This window comes from Cebidichthys violaceus, unplaced genomic scaffold (assembly GCF_023349555.1).
Source record: "Cebidichthys violaceus isolate CVI_PGR_0920_01 unplaced genomic scaffold, fCebVio1.0.p SCAF_45, whole genome shotgun sequence".
Taxonomy (NCBI): Eukaryota; Metazoa; Chordata; class Actinopteri; order Perciformes; family Stichaeidae; genus Cebidichthys; species Cebidichthys violaceus.
In genome coordinates this window covers 1,543,452-1,560,951 of record NW_027176650.1, presented here as the reverse complement: position 1 = coordinate 1,560,951, position 17,500 = coordinate 1,543,452, and the positions used below count along the sequence as shown (strand labels likewise).

Genomic DNA, 17,500 nt, shown 5'->3' with positions numbered 1-17,500 from the left:
TGTGTGTGTGTGTGTGTGTGTGTGTGTGTGTGTGTGTGTGTGTGTGTGTGTTTGGGTGATGGGGAGAGCAGTTTAAGTGTGAGGACAGAGGGGTCAAATGGGAGAAAAGTTAGTGATGGACTCTGGTTTCAACGTGGAGTCAAGTCGGTGTAAGCGTGCGCTCTTTGAGTGAGGTGTGTGCATGCATTGACCATGAAATCTTACAGTGGAGTGTGTGTGTGTGTGTGTGTGTGTGTGTGTGTGTGTGTGTGTGTGTGTGTGTGTGTGTGTGTGTGTGTGTGTGTGTGAGTGAGAGAGAGAGGGTCAGTTTCAGGTGTTTGTAATGAACCCCAATAAGTAATATCTGCCACCTGAGCCTGTCGCTGTGTGACAGAGTGGACCGCGCTCTTCACGCTCGGTCAACCTCTACTCCGAGCCGCCACTCAGAGCTGAACAAACCTCCTGGACGTCCCGTCCAATCAGGCACGACCTCGCACAAAATATTCACCTGCTTCTGTGCATTAAGAGGCTTCCGTCGCTGGGTCTAAACTGGAGCACTGTACCGGGTTCACAGGGATCTGCTTCAAACAGAGGCTTCAAAGTCCAGCGGCAGATTTAAATGAATCCGTGTCGACCGAACCCGACGTGTTCGGTCTCAGAGGACACACGGTGCTCTGGGAGAAGGTAGTGTTAATGCATCTTGTCTGTTTCGGTGTTTTACACTGATCTGATTACACGAAGGAAGCTGTTCAAAGGCTTTAATTGATTTCACAGCAGTTCCACCTGACAGAACTACCTGACTGGTATGAATATGATTCATTGTTGAGCGATGAAATCAAAACAAAAGTAAGAATCAAAGTCACTACAACCGTAGTCCAATCATAATCCAGTGTTTTTCAAAGAGTTTATTTTTGGTTCAGTTCCAGCTCGTCTGTCGAGGAAGATAAGGACTTCAATCATTCATACCGAAAAGTGAGACAGCCCACAGCACTTAGTCCAGGGCAAGACGATAAATAAATAAAAAGGTAGGATTACAAGGCTAAATGGAGGAAATCTAATTGCCTAACACAGCAGACACACACACCGACTGAGTGTGTGTGTGTGTACTTCAAATAACGGCCACTCCTCGCACACGCAAATAAAACCGTGTAGAATAAGAAATCCTGGATTAAGCATGAGATATCTTCAGGGACAGGTGAGGACACTACGTTAGAAGTCAGGGACATAAGTTAGAAATAGAAACTGCTTGTAAGCACAAATAAACGGTTACGTCCCGTAGAGACGAGATTCAACGTGACAGTAGAAAAGTAAGTGAATTAGAGAAGCTGGAGTTTACTTGATGTCTGGACTTTGACTCAGCATCGTTGAGCAGAGAGGAGAGGTAATGGAACAATAGGAGGTGAAGTGAAGTGAAAGGAGGACGAGATGGAACGAAAGAGTCAACGAGGAACGTTAAGACGCCGTCAAGAAAGAGTGTCGACGCTCAAAGAGACGATTTAGAAATTCCTCAAAATAAAAAAGTAAGGAATTGAAGCGCGAGTATACAACAGCTCCCCTCAATTCATCACTAGTTCAATTCCTCTTTCAGTCGCGTGTCACCAGCTCACTGCAGCAGCATCGATCCACAGCGACCAATGAGAAGAGATGTAATGAAATGCAATGAGAAGAGTGACAGTCGGAGCGGGAGGAATGTATCGACACGTCAATAAAACTACATGAAGAGATGGAGACGGTGGGGGAGAGTGTGTGTGTGTGTGTGTGTGTGTGTGTGTGTGTGTGTGTGTGTGTGTGTGTGTGTGTGTGTGTGTGTGTGTGTGTGTGTGTGTGTGTGTGTGTGTGTGTGTGTGTGGGCTACATGCACCGGGTTCTCAGTCCAACATGCAGAGAATTAAACGTCCATATAAGCAATTTGTGTATTGCTATTGTGTAACGATCGCTCTTGAGAATACAAAAAATGTAAAAATGAGTCTTCATTTAAGTTTTACAAAACATGCATCAACATAATCTGCATCTATATTTTTATATACTGTATTATATTGGTATAGAAATAATAAAATTCATATTTTTCCACCCCCTGCACACATTTTCCCTAGATGCATTTGGTTTTAGACCTTTACAAATAAACTCATTAACTGCTCATTATCACACATCTGGCTCCAGAGGGCCGGACTGTGGTTGTAGGATTTGGTTTAGTTGGTTTCTGTAAATGGACGTGATTTGAATTCCCCTCACGACACAATAGACCCACGCTGCTGCTGCTGCTGCTGCTGCTGCTGCTGCTGCTGCTGCTGCTGGTACCCATGGAAACATGGAAACCACGCACTGATTGGTCAGGTGGTCGTTGGCAGAGATAAAGAGAGGACAAGAGAGACAGAGAGAGAGAGAGAGAGAGAGAGAGAGAGAGAGAGAGAGAGAGAGAGAGAGAAAGGGACAGAGACTAAAATAAAGCAGAGAGAATGAGACCGTCTCCCCCAGATGTTCTCGAGTCTGGTAAACAATCTGTCCGATAATATTATTATCGGACAGATTCATAAAAGGCACAACAGAGAGGACGCCATTAACAAGTCAATCAGCAGCCAGAGGGCTGTACTTTGGATGCAAAAGATTCAGAATGATGAGCGGATTGATTGGTGGAAGAAACAAACTAGACTATAATAACAAACAATAAAACGTGTAAACTAGTGAGGTTTAGAGGCGCTTTAAGGTAGATTTTGTTACGTTAGCTTTAGCATCGCATTTACTGTACGCCGGTTTATTTTCCCCTAGGACGGCAAAGTCACAACCCGCCCTACTCTGCCTCTGATTGGCTGGTTCTCCATGCCTTCGTTGGTTGGGTTGGTTGGGTTGGTTGGGTTTAGGCACGAGGAGTGAGACCGGTTAGGGTAAGAATATCAGGGTAGGGAGAGCCATGCCTCTGCCACCCTAGAAAAACTAAAACCGGCTTACAGTACGGACAGTAGAGAGCGGCGACGCTCCTCTCATCCCTATTGGTCAAACCATTTCTATAAGAGACGTACCGTATTCTGTGACAGCTGCCCGTTCTCATCATAGTGACGCTCCACGTAGTCCGTAGAAAGCAGGTTGCTGGGAAAAGAAAGAAAAAGAAAAGCATTCATCACTCGAACATTTAGTTTCATCCTGAATTCAATAACTGTTTGAAAAAGCAAGCTGGCAGCACCGTGTGGCTACCAGCGGCAGGAAGCGTGTGGTGTGAGTACGGTCGTGTCCCTGACTGCTGTAGACCTGCTGTAGTTCGCTGCAGAACGTGTGTGAATGCTTTGCAGACTTACTGGTTGAGCTCCAGGTCAAGGATGAAGGACGCGCCAAAGGCCTCCACCGAGAAGCTGCTCTGGGCCAGATGGACGGGCTTAGGTAGGAACGGAGGGAGGAGAGGTTGGACTGAGATTTACATTTGATTCAAAGTACCGTAAGTAAGTAGTAAGTAAGTAAGAAGCAACAAAACTCAAATCTGACTGATTATGTCTGTGCCGGGAGCTGGTTTCCCATCATCCACAGTCAGTCTTATTTATTACAGGTGTCTAGTTACAGCACACTTCTAAATTCATAAAAGAAAGAAAGTAAAACATGTGGGTGCTGCACGTACAGAGTCTACACCTCTCATCATCGTCATGCATTCATATTTGTGCATTGATTCCTACTTTGTGTCAGTAGGATGGAGATGAAGACATATGAACTCTCACAGTGATGAACAGAAACATGCATGAAGAAGTACGTGGATGTCTAGAGGTTACTTTCAGATCAATAAGCGCTGCAGCTATAGTTCATAACTCTGCATGGCGTCGGTCCCAGACGCTGACTCAAACATCTGTCAGGCATTTCCTGTTTTCAGGAACAAATGTGACAGAATGTGATGAATAGAAAGTGGAAGATGGGAAGGAGACTGATGGACGTTTAATATGAAATAACTTAAAGACGCAGAGACCAAAGGACGCTCTATTTTGGGAACGTCTCCCTCGTCCGTCCCCGAGGCTGAGTAGGATAACACTGGGTACCGCTCAGTCTCCTCCACAGAGCTCTGTGGTGGCTCCCATCACTACTTACTGGCCGAGCTGAAAGGAAGGTCTCATTAGTATTGCCCGTGCACTCTCTGCAAACCACTTAGTATCAATCTAACTCTCCTCCGGGTCCGTACACAGCGCGCTTAAAAAGCCCACGACGGTGCCTGAGAGCAGAAAGAAGAAAGCTGCATCAGCTGCTCTGACTGTGGCGATTGTTCTATTTTACATAAAAGCCCAAATGTTCAACTGACACGCCATACGGTCTACAGACACAAACTAAATCTATATAGTAGGGATATAGGGAAACATCTGTCTCCACATGCTCCGCTGTGTGCACCATAAACATCAGGCAATACCACCTTCTGGAGGGCTTCTACGGTCTCAGAGACCGCGAGTCGAGAGATGGCCCGCTGCCCACAGAGGGCAGCTAAAGGGCAGAACCGAGTCACATCCACCGACGGGCCTGAGGCTGACTGACAGGGCAGCGTTCACAGCCAAGGTAACGAGAGAGAGGACGGGTAGAGAGAGGACGGGTAGAGGGAGGACGGGTAGAGAGAGGACGGGTAGAGAGAGGACGGGTAGAGAGAGGAGCAACGTGTAATCTGACGGACTGGAGAGGAGGAGGCAGCTAGAGGAGAGGGGGTTGGGCTGAGCTTTCTTTTTAATGCCCTGTTATGGGCGTCATGTATGGGGGGGGGTGGGGGGGGTGTCACAGAGAGGGGTGGACAAGACACATGACCTCAAAAGAGACGACAAACAGGCCGTGACCAAGCGCAGGTGAAGGTTAGGGGAGCATCCATTTTACACGACGATGTTTGTCTCTCTGTTCTCGCTTTTCAACTCTTTCATCCATCTATTTATTGAGCAATATTGTGATGTATCAGAGTGGGGCTGCGTACAGAACCTGTACAGTACGTGTTGACATGTGGCTGTACTACATTGTCAGTGAGTAGCTTTAAACAGCAACAACAAATGCATCACAAAAAACAGCTAAATTAAGGGCCAGGACAAATAAAACCTAAAACATGAGTGACACACATTTACTGATCTCAACAACAACTTTTAAGAACATGTGGAAAACCGAGATTAAACGCGCGTGGAGACAAAACTCACCTGCGCGTCAGCGGTGTAGTTTTTGACCCGAGTGTCCAGGCGGCTGTGGAGCAGCTCCTCCTGGGAGTGGATCTGTTGCAGGAGCCGCTTGGGCTGAACGACCTCTTCTGCAGGCGGCAGCCTTCCCTCTAGACTGACCCGATCCCTCAGACCTGCAAGAGGCCACGAGGAGGTTCAGCGCACAGGCAGCACGAGTCAAGGGGGGGGGGGGGGGGTCTATGAATCTGGATGTGAGGTTAAATGTATGATTTCGGCAGAATTCAAACAGCTGATGACGAGCTGCTTGCGACCACAACACGGTGCTTGTGTCGTGCACCGGTTGAGTGGACGCAACAACTGACAGAAAACATATTTATCTGGGTTTTGTATACCAATGATGGTCGGTTGCACGTGACAGACTGAACAATAACATGAAAGAAACGCGTCTTACCTGTCACGGCGCACCGTGCACACGCTGCAGCGAACAGCAGGCACCTCACAGCGAGCATGATGCTCACATAGTCCCGGGGATGTCCCTCGGTGCAGCGGCCGTTAAATGAGCCGATGGGAGCCGTGCGCGGAGCTGCAGCAGGACCGTTGTTGACGGCGAACACGAACAGAACAGCGGGGTTCCTGTAAACGCGGCGCCCGCATTTCTCAACCGCTCTCCGGCCTGAAGCGAGTTAAAAGCCCCCTGGCGAGGCTCCGCTGCTCGGCTCCGGCAGCATGGTGTGTGTCGGTGTCAGCGTTATCACACACACACACGCACACACACTCCTCTATCGGTCTGACGATACTGGACTTGATTGAAGCAATGAGGCTGCGCGCGGAGCAGTGGACAGGGAAACAAGGGGCACGTGGGGATTGACGGCACACCCACGCTCTCTGGTCAAAACTCAGGTCCGGATAGTAGACTTCACCCAATGAAGAACGATAATAACACTGGATTATGTTCATTATTTAACATGAAGACGTCTTAATCTGTTGTGTTTCCTCTTTATTAAGCACAGCAATGAAGCAACAATATATCAATCAGTAACTTTGCATAATGGTAATACTTATTTTTAAACTTTTAAATAATTAAAACTATAAAGATCGGTGGTCTGGATCCCCAAAAAGAGTCATATTAAATAAAAAAAAAAGTCACAAGATTATTGCGATACAAAAATAAAGAAATATAATATTTCTGTTACCCCAAAAACACCCCATGTGTTTGACTTTACTCTGGTTTTTCTGTTTTATATAAACATATACATATACATACAGGTCCCTTCATATCCTAACAACGTTCTACCAGTCAGAACAGTTCTGGTTCTTGTACTTAGAGAGAGAACAGTATTTCTCTCTTATCATAATGAACATAAAGCTGTTTTAAATGTAGAACACCTTTTCTTCTCATCAGTGTGCTTTTATATAAAGGCTGTATGTTTACTGTAAACAGCAGCTGACTGAAGGATGAACTCTGAACTGACTTTCAGTCGACATGGATGAGAAGAACCCTTCACTGTGGACATCTGTAGATGATGAGAGCTGCTGATATGATTCACAGAGCGCTGCGTAAACTGAGAAGACTGATTATTAATTTAAAGATAGAACTTTAATGATCAAGCGACTACAACCCATTAACCTCTCACACACACTCAACCTGTCTGTGGACGGATGTGTCGAATACTTTGACCTGAAGATTTGGTATTTTGAGCTTTTTTGTGTCTCACTTGAACCCTAAACTTCCAGTTGTGAATGACTTCTCCCTGAACACGACTAGCAGTCTCCTCAGTTCAGGGTCACTCACACACGGGACGCTTTCCCTCCAACACATCTGGAGAGCAGAGCGTTACGCAACGAGGCTCCGAGATGAGATATCAGATATTGTTTGTGTCAGCTGGAAGCCGGGCCGATGAGCCAAACAGGACACATCGACCCGCTGACGTCCTTCCCTCATCCTCTCCTTCCGCCTCTCCTTCAGCCTACATGCAGAGTCAGCACTTATTAAGCCAAGGGAGGAAACAGATTACACTCAGCAAACCACAACTTTTCTTAACTTTGCTGCACATGAGCAACAACTTGTGTCTTAACTATGCAACAGAACATGTTTATGGTTCAAAACATTTATTCAAAGACACTGAACATGTTCATAGAGAGAGAGCAGCTATTCTTCCACACAGACGTCACGTGATTCCTCTCTGCTTGTTGACATTCAGAAGGTGGGATTTTGGACATTTTAGTTTCGTCTATCATGATGAGCATTGACAAGTCTTTGATGGAACACAAAGGACCTCTCTGCAGCGGCCTCCCCTTCACAGAACAAGTCCTCTGGCCAACCTTCAGGAGGCGGGAAATGCAATTTGACATTAATCGGAGAGAGATTTCCATCCCACAGGTTTTCGAGAGTCCTCCGCTCTACAAACGCCTCATCAACGCCGGCGCGAGTGGGATCTGATCCAGACACAGCACTTACAGTAATTGAGTAATGCCCCTTTCAGAAAAGCCTCATTAAATTCTCAATACGGCCGTATGTTCCCGGACACAGCTGCTGAAAGACGTCAGTCAGCACAACATGTGCAGAAGGCTGTGAAGGATGAGGGGAAACACTCTTCACATTCAAGTAACATCTACCTCAACAAAAAAAAACAATAGAAAATAAAAATCAGCATCTTTAAAATCAGCTTCATATATCATTTTAGTTTGCACTAATTTAAATATTTATTCAGTGTACACTTCATTGACTTATTTTGATGAGCTTAAGCGCCGCCAGTGGTTTCCTCTCTGTTAGAGCAGTCTACACAGCCTCCAGGTAGCGGTTCTTGCCGTTCTTTAAATCAGCACAATCAGTGCTGAACCTCGACAACTTGTACCACAGTCCTGGAAAACGCTGAAGGGTCCACGTCGTCCCCGCACAGCGAGGTGGCCGGGGGCGACGGCTGAAGGACGGCGCGCAGCCGGGACTCGTAGCCGGCGTCGTGCATCCAGGCGCGCGGCACGCGGAGGAGCTCCCCGTCGAGCTCGCGGCTCTGCTCGGTGGGCGACGGCGGAGCGGCGGAGCGGGAAGGTCCGAGTCGCGACAGCAGGCCGCAGTCCCAGTCCGACGAGGACGGAGAGAGCCCAGCCAAGTCTGGGATGAGGGCTGACTCGATGCACACCGAGGCGGAGTGGGACGGTGCACATTGAGAGTCTTCACTGTGAGACTCGTCATCGGGGAGCTGATGTGGAGGATCACAAGTCTCTGGCTGTGACGGACGATCAGCAACAGAAGTGTCACCGGGACCTAAAATGTGCCTTTGATTCTGTACTGTAGCAACACGACACGTGGTAAAAGTCTGTTTTGAACCAAGTGCTTCCACAGTGCATGTGGAGAAAACCTCTGGGTGAGGACGGGACCGCATGTCCCGACAAGAGACTTTGCCAAACAACAAACGGCCCTCAGGGTTTGCCATAATGTCACTTCCTGGTTGGGCAGATGTATGCAGATGTATCCAGCTACGTCTGAAACCAAATTCCTCTATGATCCTCCTCCTTTTGCTCCGGCTGTGTTCTGGGCTGGCTGATCTACAGCGCTTTTTGGCGTTTGGCGTCGCCGCCGTCTGTCGAGGGAGGGACCGAGATCTACGCGACGACAGCGCGGCGCACTCCAAACCATCGGTGGAACACATGAGCTCACTTAATCCCAGCATACGTTCTTGATTTGATCCCTTTACTCCTTCTGCATTTGTCAAAGCCACAGAGGGAACGTGTGTTGTGGAGATAGCATCAGGGACACACTGAGACACACTTCCTCCAATGTCCATTTCACAGGTGTGTGCTTCATCAGCCTCCTCCGCAGCGCACTGTTGAGGACTGAGGACAGGGGGCTCCGAGTACGGGCCGTGAGGCTCCATAGTGTCGGAGGTGTACGGGACTTGTGGGCTGAGGACCGGAGGCAGGGAGTACGGGTCGGGGGATGGGGAGAGGTGTTCACTGTCAGGCTGCTGGCTGGCTGAGTTGTGAGCTTGTGGTTCAATATCCAAAACAGGCATGGCTGGACTCGATGCTTGAGGATGGAGGTCAGGGAACTGGCAGTCTGTGTCGGCACCGCACGGCTGGATGTCAGCAGGTCGAGTGGCTGCTGGATTTGGGACGGGAAGCTGAACTCCTGGTGACGGGCTGGCAGGGCCAGATGAACGAGGACCCTGAGCAGGACTGGAGAGGTGACTGTGGAACGATGACCCGTGTCTCTGCAGGGCCTGAACGGCACGCTCCGCCTCCGCATCAGTGAGAGGCTCCAGTTCACAGATGGGCAAAGGGGTTGGTGGTCTAGGGAAGGAAACACAGAAAAAACAAGATTACAGGAGTTTCACATCATTAGGACATTTCTACGCAGTGACCGAAACTCACCGGTTCGGCGTTTCATCCGAGCGCTGAGCCGGATCGGGGTTAAATCCCGGCAGCATCTCAGCCACGAGTCGGTCCACCGCGCCGTAGTTTGAGGCATCCAGAACAAAAGCGCGGTGCTGATCAGTCTGCAAGTGCTGCGAGGGACCGACAGAGACAACCAGTCACAGATGTAAACATAAACCGAACAAATGATCGCAAAAGATCTGTTACGTGGCAACAAAAGTAATCGTTAGAGATGTCCACCTCCTCCAGACTAGTGAAGGGTTGATGACAGCATTCACAGTAAGACGCTTCCTTCTTGCGGGGCCTCCAGGGTGAAGGGTTACAGTAGACTGTGGTTTGAGATTTGTCCTGAATGCTGCTTTCAACTTTTTTCTTCTCCCTAATTTACAAAGAATGAACAACAATTAGGATGGATCCTTCATTACAGACTTTTGTTTGTTAGAAAACAACACTTCTTAACATCCTTCAGTTAAACTAACCTTGTTTTATTGTCTCCTTGCTCTGCCTGCTCTTCAAACAGAGGAGGCGGAGCTTCAAAGGGACTAAATCGGCCCGAGTACCTCAGAGTGGGGAAGGTCATGGACTGCATGTGCAAAGGTTTGTATCTCCTGGTTAGACGACGAAACGACAGGATTTAATACACAAAATGTTAAATCATCATCTTATTTTCTAATTAAAAATAGTTCAATCCACTTTGCAAAGCGTGAGAATAATAGGCTAACTCGGCTAACGTTCAAATGTTTCAGATGTCACGGGTTCTCTTTAGTCAGAGCACTTCAATTAAGTGAGATGAGATGAGATGAAAAGAGCTATTAGCACAGAGAGCTCCCCCGCAGGAGCAGGAGCTCCATGGAATAGAAACTGTATCCGCATGAGCTCCTGGGGAGCAGCATCACTGGGGGGACGGGACTCCTCAACAGGTTCAATTAAGAAAATCATGTGAAATGTAAACCTCCACAACCAGCACCCGGTGGGGTAGGAAGGGCAGGAACACGGGTCACGGCAAACTCCTTTCACTGTCACTGTGCTTCAGCTGATCTAATCTGACACTAAACCACCGTCACATGAACCTGGACAGGCCAACGGTATATTATGTCCTTTCATTTTGGAGTCAAACAGTGTGACGATGTGAACGGGGGTCACTTCAGGAGTGTGACAGCGACGTCCAGCTGATCGTTCAGCTGTCTCTGCTGCTTTGGGTCACTCTCCCTGCATCTTTTCCAGATGCAAAACATAAACACAGCCGTGTCCAACCAGAAAAGCTCCACTAAGCCACTGTACCTGCTCAGCACCCCACACACACTCACTCACTCACTCACTCACTCACTCACTCACTAGCTGGTGAACACAGCAGCTTAAGACTCAGATATTTCAGGAGATTTCTGACAATAATCACAAAAACAAAGAATGAAGGATGAACGTCACCTGCTCGTGTCTTCAATTTTAAGATAGGGAGCCCTCAACGCTGCAGCTGTGGACCAGGAGAACAAACGGTTAAATAAGCACTTACACTGTATTGTTGGGGAATAAACACATTAGCAGCACATATACATAAACTAACCTTTGACAACATGTTGTTTGGTGGAAGTTCTCTGCATTAAAAAAAGAAAGAATTCAATTACGACTCATCAATAATAAAGAGAAAAGGCTGATGTACATTTTATTACTGTTAAACCCTAACAAAGGTTATCACATTTTAACTGGAGCTTCTTGAACTAGCTTTTCAAAACTGTTAACTTGTCACTAATGAATTCATAAATCATTTACTTGCTTGTTTTTTTTTTTTTAAATGTAAAACTATTACATGTTGACGTGTGATGAAGAGAAAAGACGTCTCACCTCCGGCCTCTTGTGTGCAGCACTGAAGCTCTCTCGAGTCAACTGTTTCAAATACGAAAGGACGTCTGACGCAACATTAAGGAACAATAACAAACCGTCACACACTCTCTGGGATTCAGAACGTGATGTTAGGCTTCTTCAGCTGGAATCAGTGAGAAACAGAAAGTGCTCGTGTGGCGCCATCTGCTGTGAGCAGAGGTTCACTGCACTACAGACAGAGTAGAGTTTGAGTTATTAGTCAAAAGGATACCGTCCACGAACAAAATCTTCACTCCCCACGACCGCGCATTGGCCAAAACGCTGGTCCCCTGCAGTCGCTCCTACAATACAGATCCATCAGAATCGAGTCATGACAACAAACCACGTCAGTCTTCAGAATATCACCAACATCCACGAAAAACAAAGCCCACTCACATTGTTGCGGATGGCTTTTTCAAGCAGGGCCTTCCCACGGCTGCCACACGCCTGAAGAGAAACACACATTTCATTCAAGCCTACAACACATCTAGTGGAGTATTGTCCAAATTAGTTTGTGATGGAAGTATAGATGTAGTATTTTCATAATTTCATGTATAAGTATGTACGGTTTTAAAGCATGCACGGGTGGTGCTTTGTACCGTCGGTCTAGGAGTTCCCGGTCTCCGTTTGTCACCGCTGAGGACGCTCTCCCGCTGCATTATGGGACGCTGGGCTTCTTCAGTCGTCCCCTTGGTCTCCGCTTTAGTGTCGGTACACTTCTGCTCCTTCAGGCCCTCTTGGCTTTCAGTCACAACAAAGCACACGTCCTTGTGCAGGAAACTCTCCACCCTCTTCAGAATAAAGAAGAAAAACAGCTCATCAGTTTCTACTGAGAGACATCTGTCATAGTCAGACCGTAATCTTTTTCTTTGTGAATCAGACTATTTTCTATATCTATTGATTAATCGTTTGGTCTATAGAACGCAAGAAAATTAAATTCCCATTCCAGTTTCTCAAAATTCCAAGTTGATGTCTTCTTTTGTCGTTCCAAAACCCAAATATATTCACTTTTATGTGACATTGAACAGAGAAAAGCAAGGAGTTTCCATATTTGAGAGGCTGAAAACAACATTTGCATGAAAAATTACATGGTAACTATTTTTGGTAAAACGACAAATCATTTATCAAAATAGTTGTTGCTGCTCAACGGTGTACCGTTAGTAATAAGAACTGATCTAAAACAAACATGTTCAAGCAAAAATGTTGATCATTCTCACTCTGAAGACAGACAAATGTGTGCAAATTGATGGCGGAGCAACACTCTTGCACGGTAGTTTATATCTAAAATGTCACAGCTGATATATGATAAACAATGTTTACAGCACAGGATCCACAGGCATCCTGCCTTTTACACACACTCACCCCTCCCAGGAGAGACACGGCCTCCAAAAGCAGGACTGTGGAGCGTTTCTTCAGACCGTCCAAGTAGAACGTCTTCCCCTCCAGCTTCTTCTGCCCAGGACAGAGCGAGCCCAGAAGGCCTCGCTCCTCTGCACACTGCTGGTGCTGCATGATCCCGGTGCAGTAGAGGAGCGCGCAACTTCACCGACAAAACACCAGGATCCTAGTCAAAGAGAACAAAGCAACGTGTCGATTAAGAAGGTTATAAGTCTGCGTACACATTTGATTTGACAGAGCACTAATAGCAACAACAGAGCCTACGTAAAAACATTTGTTTTACTGATACAGTCTAATGATTTTGTTTTGACAAATTTGTGTCCAAAAGTTCTTTGAGTGACGTAATGCAAGGTCTCCACTACTACGTAAGAATACACTGTTGAGCCAAACACAATCCCCCTTTTTATTATGATCGTGTTATTTCATGTTATATTATTATATCTATCTCATTCCACTCTCACGTCATTACATACGTAAAAAACTATTAGAGATAATGTCACTTACTTTTACACACAATTCTAATTTCATATGCATATAGCACAACTTATGTCATCGCTTTTGATCTTTACAACTTACTGTTATTCTATCTTATTACCATATTATCTTATGTTATCTTGTATATGACTAACGTGAGTGCTCGTATATGAGACCAGTGGCGTTATTGCTCAGCTGACCCCGTTCTCTCAATAACAATAACAATAACATATAAATGAAGAAGAAACTTAAATGACATGCGGGTTCCTCTCTGTTTACAAAGACTAACGCTAAATGTAGTAGTTTGCTCAAAAACAAAGTTGCAGCAATCTTACGAAACATTCTGTAGATAAAGCACATACAGTTAGTTTAACTACTACAACAGCGCAGTACACACATTATCCACCTAAGCTAGTTATCAAACTTAGCTGTTTTAGTTAGCATAAGCTGACTTTAGCTAGCTTAGCTTCCCTCGATATAAACAACGCCTGGGCCCACAAACAAAAACCGTCAGTTAGCTTGTAAACGAGGTGTAATATTCATCACCGTCGGGGCAAAAATAAATAAATATAACCCACTTACGTTTTAATACGGTGCTGGAGAACTGCGATAAAGAATTAAATGCTATAAAAAGGTGCTCGAGGAGCAACCGCCGCTTTTTTAAAAAACACTGGCGGAGCGACGGCGACGTAACGTCAACGTCACTTCCGGAAGAAAGAAGAAAAAAACAACGCTCGAGACTTCTCATATCTCTGAAACATATAGATGGTTTAAGTATTAGCTGTACTTAAGGTGATTATTATCAATATTATCATGAAGTACTTATTCAAATTAAAACCACTAACACGGATCATTTTAATCTTCAGTCTCATTGAAGAGGAACGTAGTTCAAACGTTATCCCTTCCTGCCCAGCAGGGGGCGACGTGTCTGTAATCTGAATTGAGATTCAACGTTCCATCCATCGGACGATTCCAACGTACAATACTTGTTTTGTACCGTCATGCCACCGTAATACTTCAATGCCAGACACAGAATACATAACAAGTACTTCTTTATTTTTGTTTCAGAAAAATATTGTCCACAAAAAACAACACTGGCACAGTGGAAAAAACGAGCCTTAATGACGTTTCAATTTGAAAATCTGCAATTAAATGTGTGTATTGATGACAAAGAACTCTTTACACCAGGCCTGAAAAAAAAACACACACACACACAACATACCAGATGCAATGATTGTTTCGTGTGCAGACAGCCTTCACAGCAACAACGTCAAACACACAAAACATGTTGCATTGTAACAGCTTGACAATGAGACGCTGACAACAGTTCAAACAACACAGTCAGGTCATTATATTTTTGCGAAACGCTTCCACTGATCTGCTTTTCTCGCTCCAAACAAAAAAAAAACACACTCAGAAAAACACCGTAAAACTACCGACTGAACCAGTGAAACATTATGTGACAGTTAAAGTGATGAGTCAATAGGAAGCAGCACTTTGTTTAAGTAAGGCACCTTTGGTTTACAGCATATTCACAGGGAATCAAACGCAACACCGACGTCTTCCCGCAGAAGCCATTTAACAAAGTATATAAAGTTATTTTCATACGTCTTTTTAAACAACAAACATTGATCCGGCTTTGTCGCGGACTCTAAGGGTTACATATTCGTGGCAGAACGCCCTGGAGACGCTGAGTATTCCTATAAATCTGTAATATATCTGCATTGAGCGGCACCGTTTATTATCTTTGGGGCTGTTTAGCTTCATTTTTTTCTGGCCAACTATTAAACAGTTTGATCCTCACATGACTTAACAGTGGAACGAGATCGACCCTGACACTATTAATCACTTATAATCACTGTTATAACGGTGTGAATACGACTGAACAGAATGTAAACCGTGTGCCGTGTCACACGAACATAAATACTTCTTGGTCTGAGAAAGCTTTGCATTGTTTTACAAATAACAAGAAGCCTCAGTCTGTGTTTCAGATCCACTCAGAACCCTTAATGACTCCGTATTTGCTGCTACTGCTGGTGCTGCCGCCTCTGCTAGCGTCCGCCTTGCTCGAGTGTTTGGAGGCCTGCCGGTGTTTGCGCTCGCGGTGAGGCCTGCTGTGGTTCTTGCTGCAGCTGTTGGCCGGACTGTCGGCCTCCAGCTTGTTCTGAGGCTGGCGGACGTCCTCGTGAACACATCTGGGGGCGTCGCCCATCCCCGCCTCGCACATGTTTCCGCCGTTATTGGTGCACCGCTGACGCTCCTCTTCGGCGATGTTCACGTGGTTCTGCCGGCACGACATCTTGGCGTTAGTGATGTCGGTGATGGGCAGCGGCGTGTCGCGGAGCCCTGTAGACACCGGAAGAGGCTTGATGGCGACGTTGTACCCGGGCGGAGCTGACGGCGTGTTCCAGGAAAACGGATAGCTTCTGTACTCGTCTCCGCTCAGTCCCTCGTCGTCGAGCGCCCCTTGCGGCCGCGTCAGCCCGTACAGCTCATCGTCGGGCAGCGGCACCCGGCGGGAGCGCGCCATCTCGCAGATGGTACCGATGCCCAGGTGAAGCATCTCCCATATGTTGAGTGCCAGGCAGAGCAGGGAGACCGTGTACATGATGAGGAGGAAGATGGTTTTCTCAGTGGGCCGGGACACAAAGCAGTCCACGCTGTGAGGGCAGGGCCGGTCCGAGCACACGTAGGTGTGAGGCACAGCGAACCCGTACAGGGCGTACTGTCCACACAGGAAAGCCACCTCCAGGACGGTGCGGGTCAAGAGCTGAAGGATATAAATACGCATCAGTCCGTCCTCTTTGATCCGCTGGCGCCCGTCATGGCGCACCTTGACCTTCGTTAGCCTATCGCCACTGTTTCCTTTCGCTGGTCCGCCGCCGTCGCTCTCCACCTCCGCCATCTCATAGATCATCGGGTCTTCTTCCTGGTCGTCCTCGGCCTCTTCGATGCCCCTGTGCTGCTTCCTGCCTGCGAGGTAGGGCTTCCCGGGCGTCCTCTGCGAAAGCCCGATCACTCCCCCGCCATCCGTCCGCTCGTCCGCCCGAGCAATCTTGTTGACGGCGTAGCCCAGGTACATGAGCGAGGGCGTGGCCAACAGAATGATCTGGAAAACCCAGAAGCGGACGTGCGAGAGCGGAGCGAAGGCGTCGTAGCAGACGTTCTCGCAGCCCGGCTGGCCCGAGTTGCAGACGAACTTGCTCTGCTCGTCGTAGTAGATGGACTCCCCTCCCACGGCCGTCAGCACGATGCGGAAGACGATGAGGACGGTGAGCCAGATCTTGCCCACGAACGTAGAATGGTTGTGGATTTCTTCCAGCAGGCGAGTCAGGAAACTCCAACTCATGGTAGCTGCAGGGAAACTACAGCGAGAGGCCACGTACCCCTCCTGCTACCTCCCTGCAGAGAGATATAAGAAATGATGAAACCCACATTCATACTAATAATTCAACACAACAACAACAACATTGACTCCCATATAGCAGCTTTAAATAAGGGCTCAGCTCCACGCTAACACATGTCCTCGTGATGTAATTAGTGAGACAAGACTGGGGTGAAGGAATGCTACGAGGCAGCAGCGCCGTCGATAGCTACATAGGGATCAAGCGCCACACACACACACACACACACACACGAAAAACAAAGAATGAAACACCCTGTATGACTGGAATTAGTGTGGAACACTTTCTAGTGAACTACACCGTCTCATACTGTACCCTCATCTCTGTTTAACCTGCAGACATCCATCTGCCCAGAACATCCTCACGACTCACTCATGTAAGAGGAAATCTAAAAGGGTCAGCTTCTATGGGGCAGACAGTGTGTGTCTGTCTGTGTGTGTGTGTGTGTGTGTGTGTGTTTGTATAATTGACTATACAAACTGGTTCCAGCTTTTTAAACGTGAGGATTTAGTGATTTCCAACACTGTAACTTGTGAATTTTCATTTCTTTTCACTATTTTAAAACATTCTATAGACTAACCGATTACTTTGTTTTTTCTGGTGACTTTATTTTTCATCATGCAAAACAGATTAAACTGCATTTACACCAGTGCATATGTAGTTATCGATGCCACTGAAGATGTCTCTCACCGACGCATCCTTCATAACACACTGACACACCGTCGCGTTGAGTCAGTGTGACGTTCTATTTTAAAAACAGAAACAAAAACATTCATATGAAGCCAGGTCCAGCTGCTGGTAACACGTTTCCTCATGTCTCACTCTGTGGAGAAGTCCTGACCGTCTCATTAAGAGTCACATGCCCTCTAAAACTGCACATCTGGCCACGTTGTGTAATGTACC

The 17,500-nt window shown here is 46.8% G+C and overlaps 3 protein-coding genes across 6 annotated transcripts in view; all 3 read right to left on the bottom strand.

The window, feature by feature from the left end:
- adam11 (ADAM metallopeptidase domain 11) overlaps positions 1-5,900 on the bottom strand; it is an 18,409-nt gene extending 12,509 nt beyond the window's left edge. For both annotated transcript variants that reach the window (XM_068729209.1, XM_068729208.1), the window contains exons 1-4: positions 5,542-5,900; positions 5,112-5,263; positions 3,270-3,346; positions 2,997-3,063 (exon numbers count right to left, since the gene is read on the bottom strand). In XM_068729209.1, the coding sequence (XP_068585310.1) occupies positions 2,997-3,063; positions 3,270-3,346; positions 5,112-5,263; positions 5,542-5,599 (354 nt within the window). In that variant the 5' untranslated portion in view covers positions 5,600-5,900. The remainder of the gene's footprint in view (positions 1-2,996; positions 3,064-3,269; positions 3,347-5,111; positions 5,264-5,541) is intronic.
- Positions 5,901-7,182: 1,282 nt separating this feature from the next.
- On the bottom strand, positions 7,183-13,862 carry dbf4b (DBF4B-CDC7 kinase regulatory subunit). Its single transcript, XM_068729335.1, has 12 exons — positions 13,776-13,862; positions 12,684-12,885; positions 11,921-12,112; positions 11,718-11,768; positions 11,554-11,623; positions 11,304-11,368; positions 11,026-11,056; positions 10,890-10,935; positions 9,944-10,072; positions 9,705-9,843; positions 9,462-9,595; positions 7,183-9,380 (listed from the first exon to the last, which is right to left on the bottom strand). Exons 2-12 carry the CDS (start codon positions 12,831-12,833, stop codon positions 7,919-7,921), a joined length of 2,469 nt encoding a protein of 822 aa, XP_068585436.1. The 5' UTR covers positions 12,834-12,885; positions 13,776-13,862; the 3' UTR covers positions 7,183-7,918.
- Positions 13,863-14,257: 395 nt separating this feature from the next.
- The window catches only part of LOC137886668 (gap junction gamma-1 protein-like), a 5,376-nt gene continuing 2,133 nt past the window's right edge, over positions 14,258-17,500 (bottom strand). For all 3 annotated transcript variants that reach the window (XM_068729224.1, XM_068729225.1, XM_068729226.1), the window contains exon 2: positions 14,258-16,595. In XM_068729224.1, the coding sequence (XP_068585325.1) occupies positions 15,181-16,542 (1,362 nt within the window). In that variant the 5' untranslated portion in view covers positions 16,543-16,595 and the 3' untranslated portion in view covers positions 14,258-15,180. The remainder of the gene's footprint in view (positions 16,596-17,500) is intronic.

Coding starts and splice junctions, on each gene's coding strand:
- dbf4b (XM_068729335.1), bottom strand. CDS start 12,833: ATGCAGCACCAGCAGTGTGCAGAGGAGCGAGGCCTTCTGGGCTCGCTC. Junction 10,073..10,889: donor AAAATTGAAGACACGAGCAG/GTGACGTTCATC, acceptor TCGTCTAACCAG/GAGATACAAACCTTTGCACA. Junction 9,844..9,943: donor CAAGGAGACAATAAAACAAG/GTTAGTTTAACT, acceptor TTTGTAAATTAG/GGAGAAGAAAAAAGTTGAAA.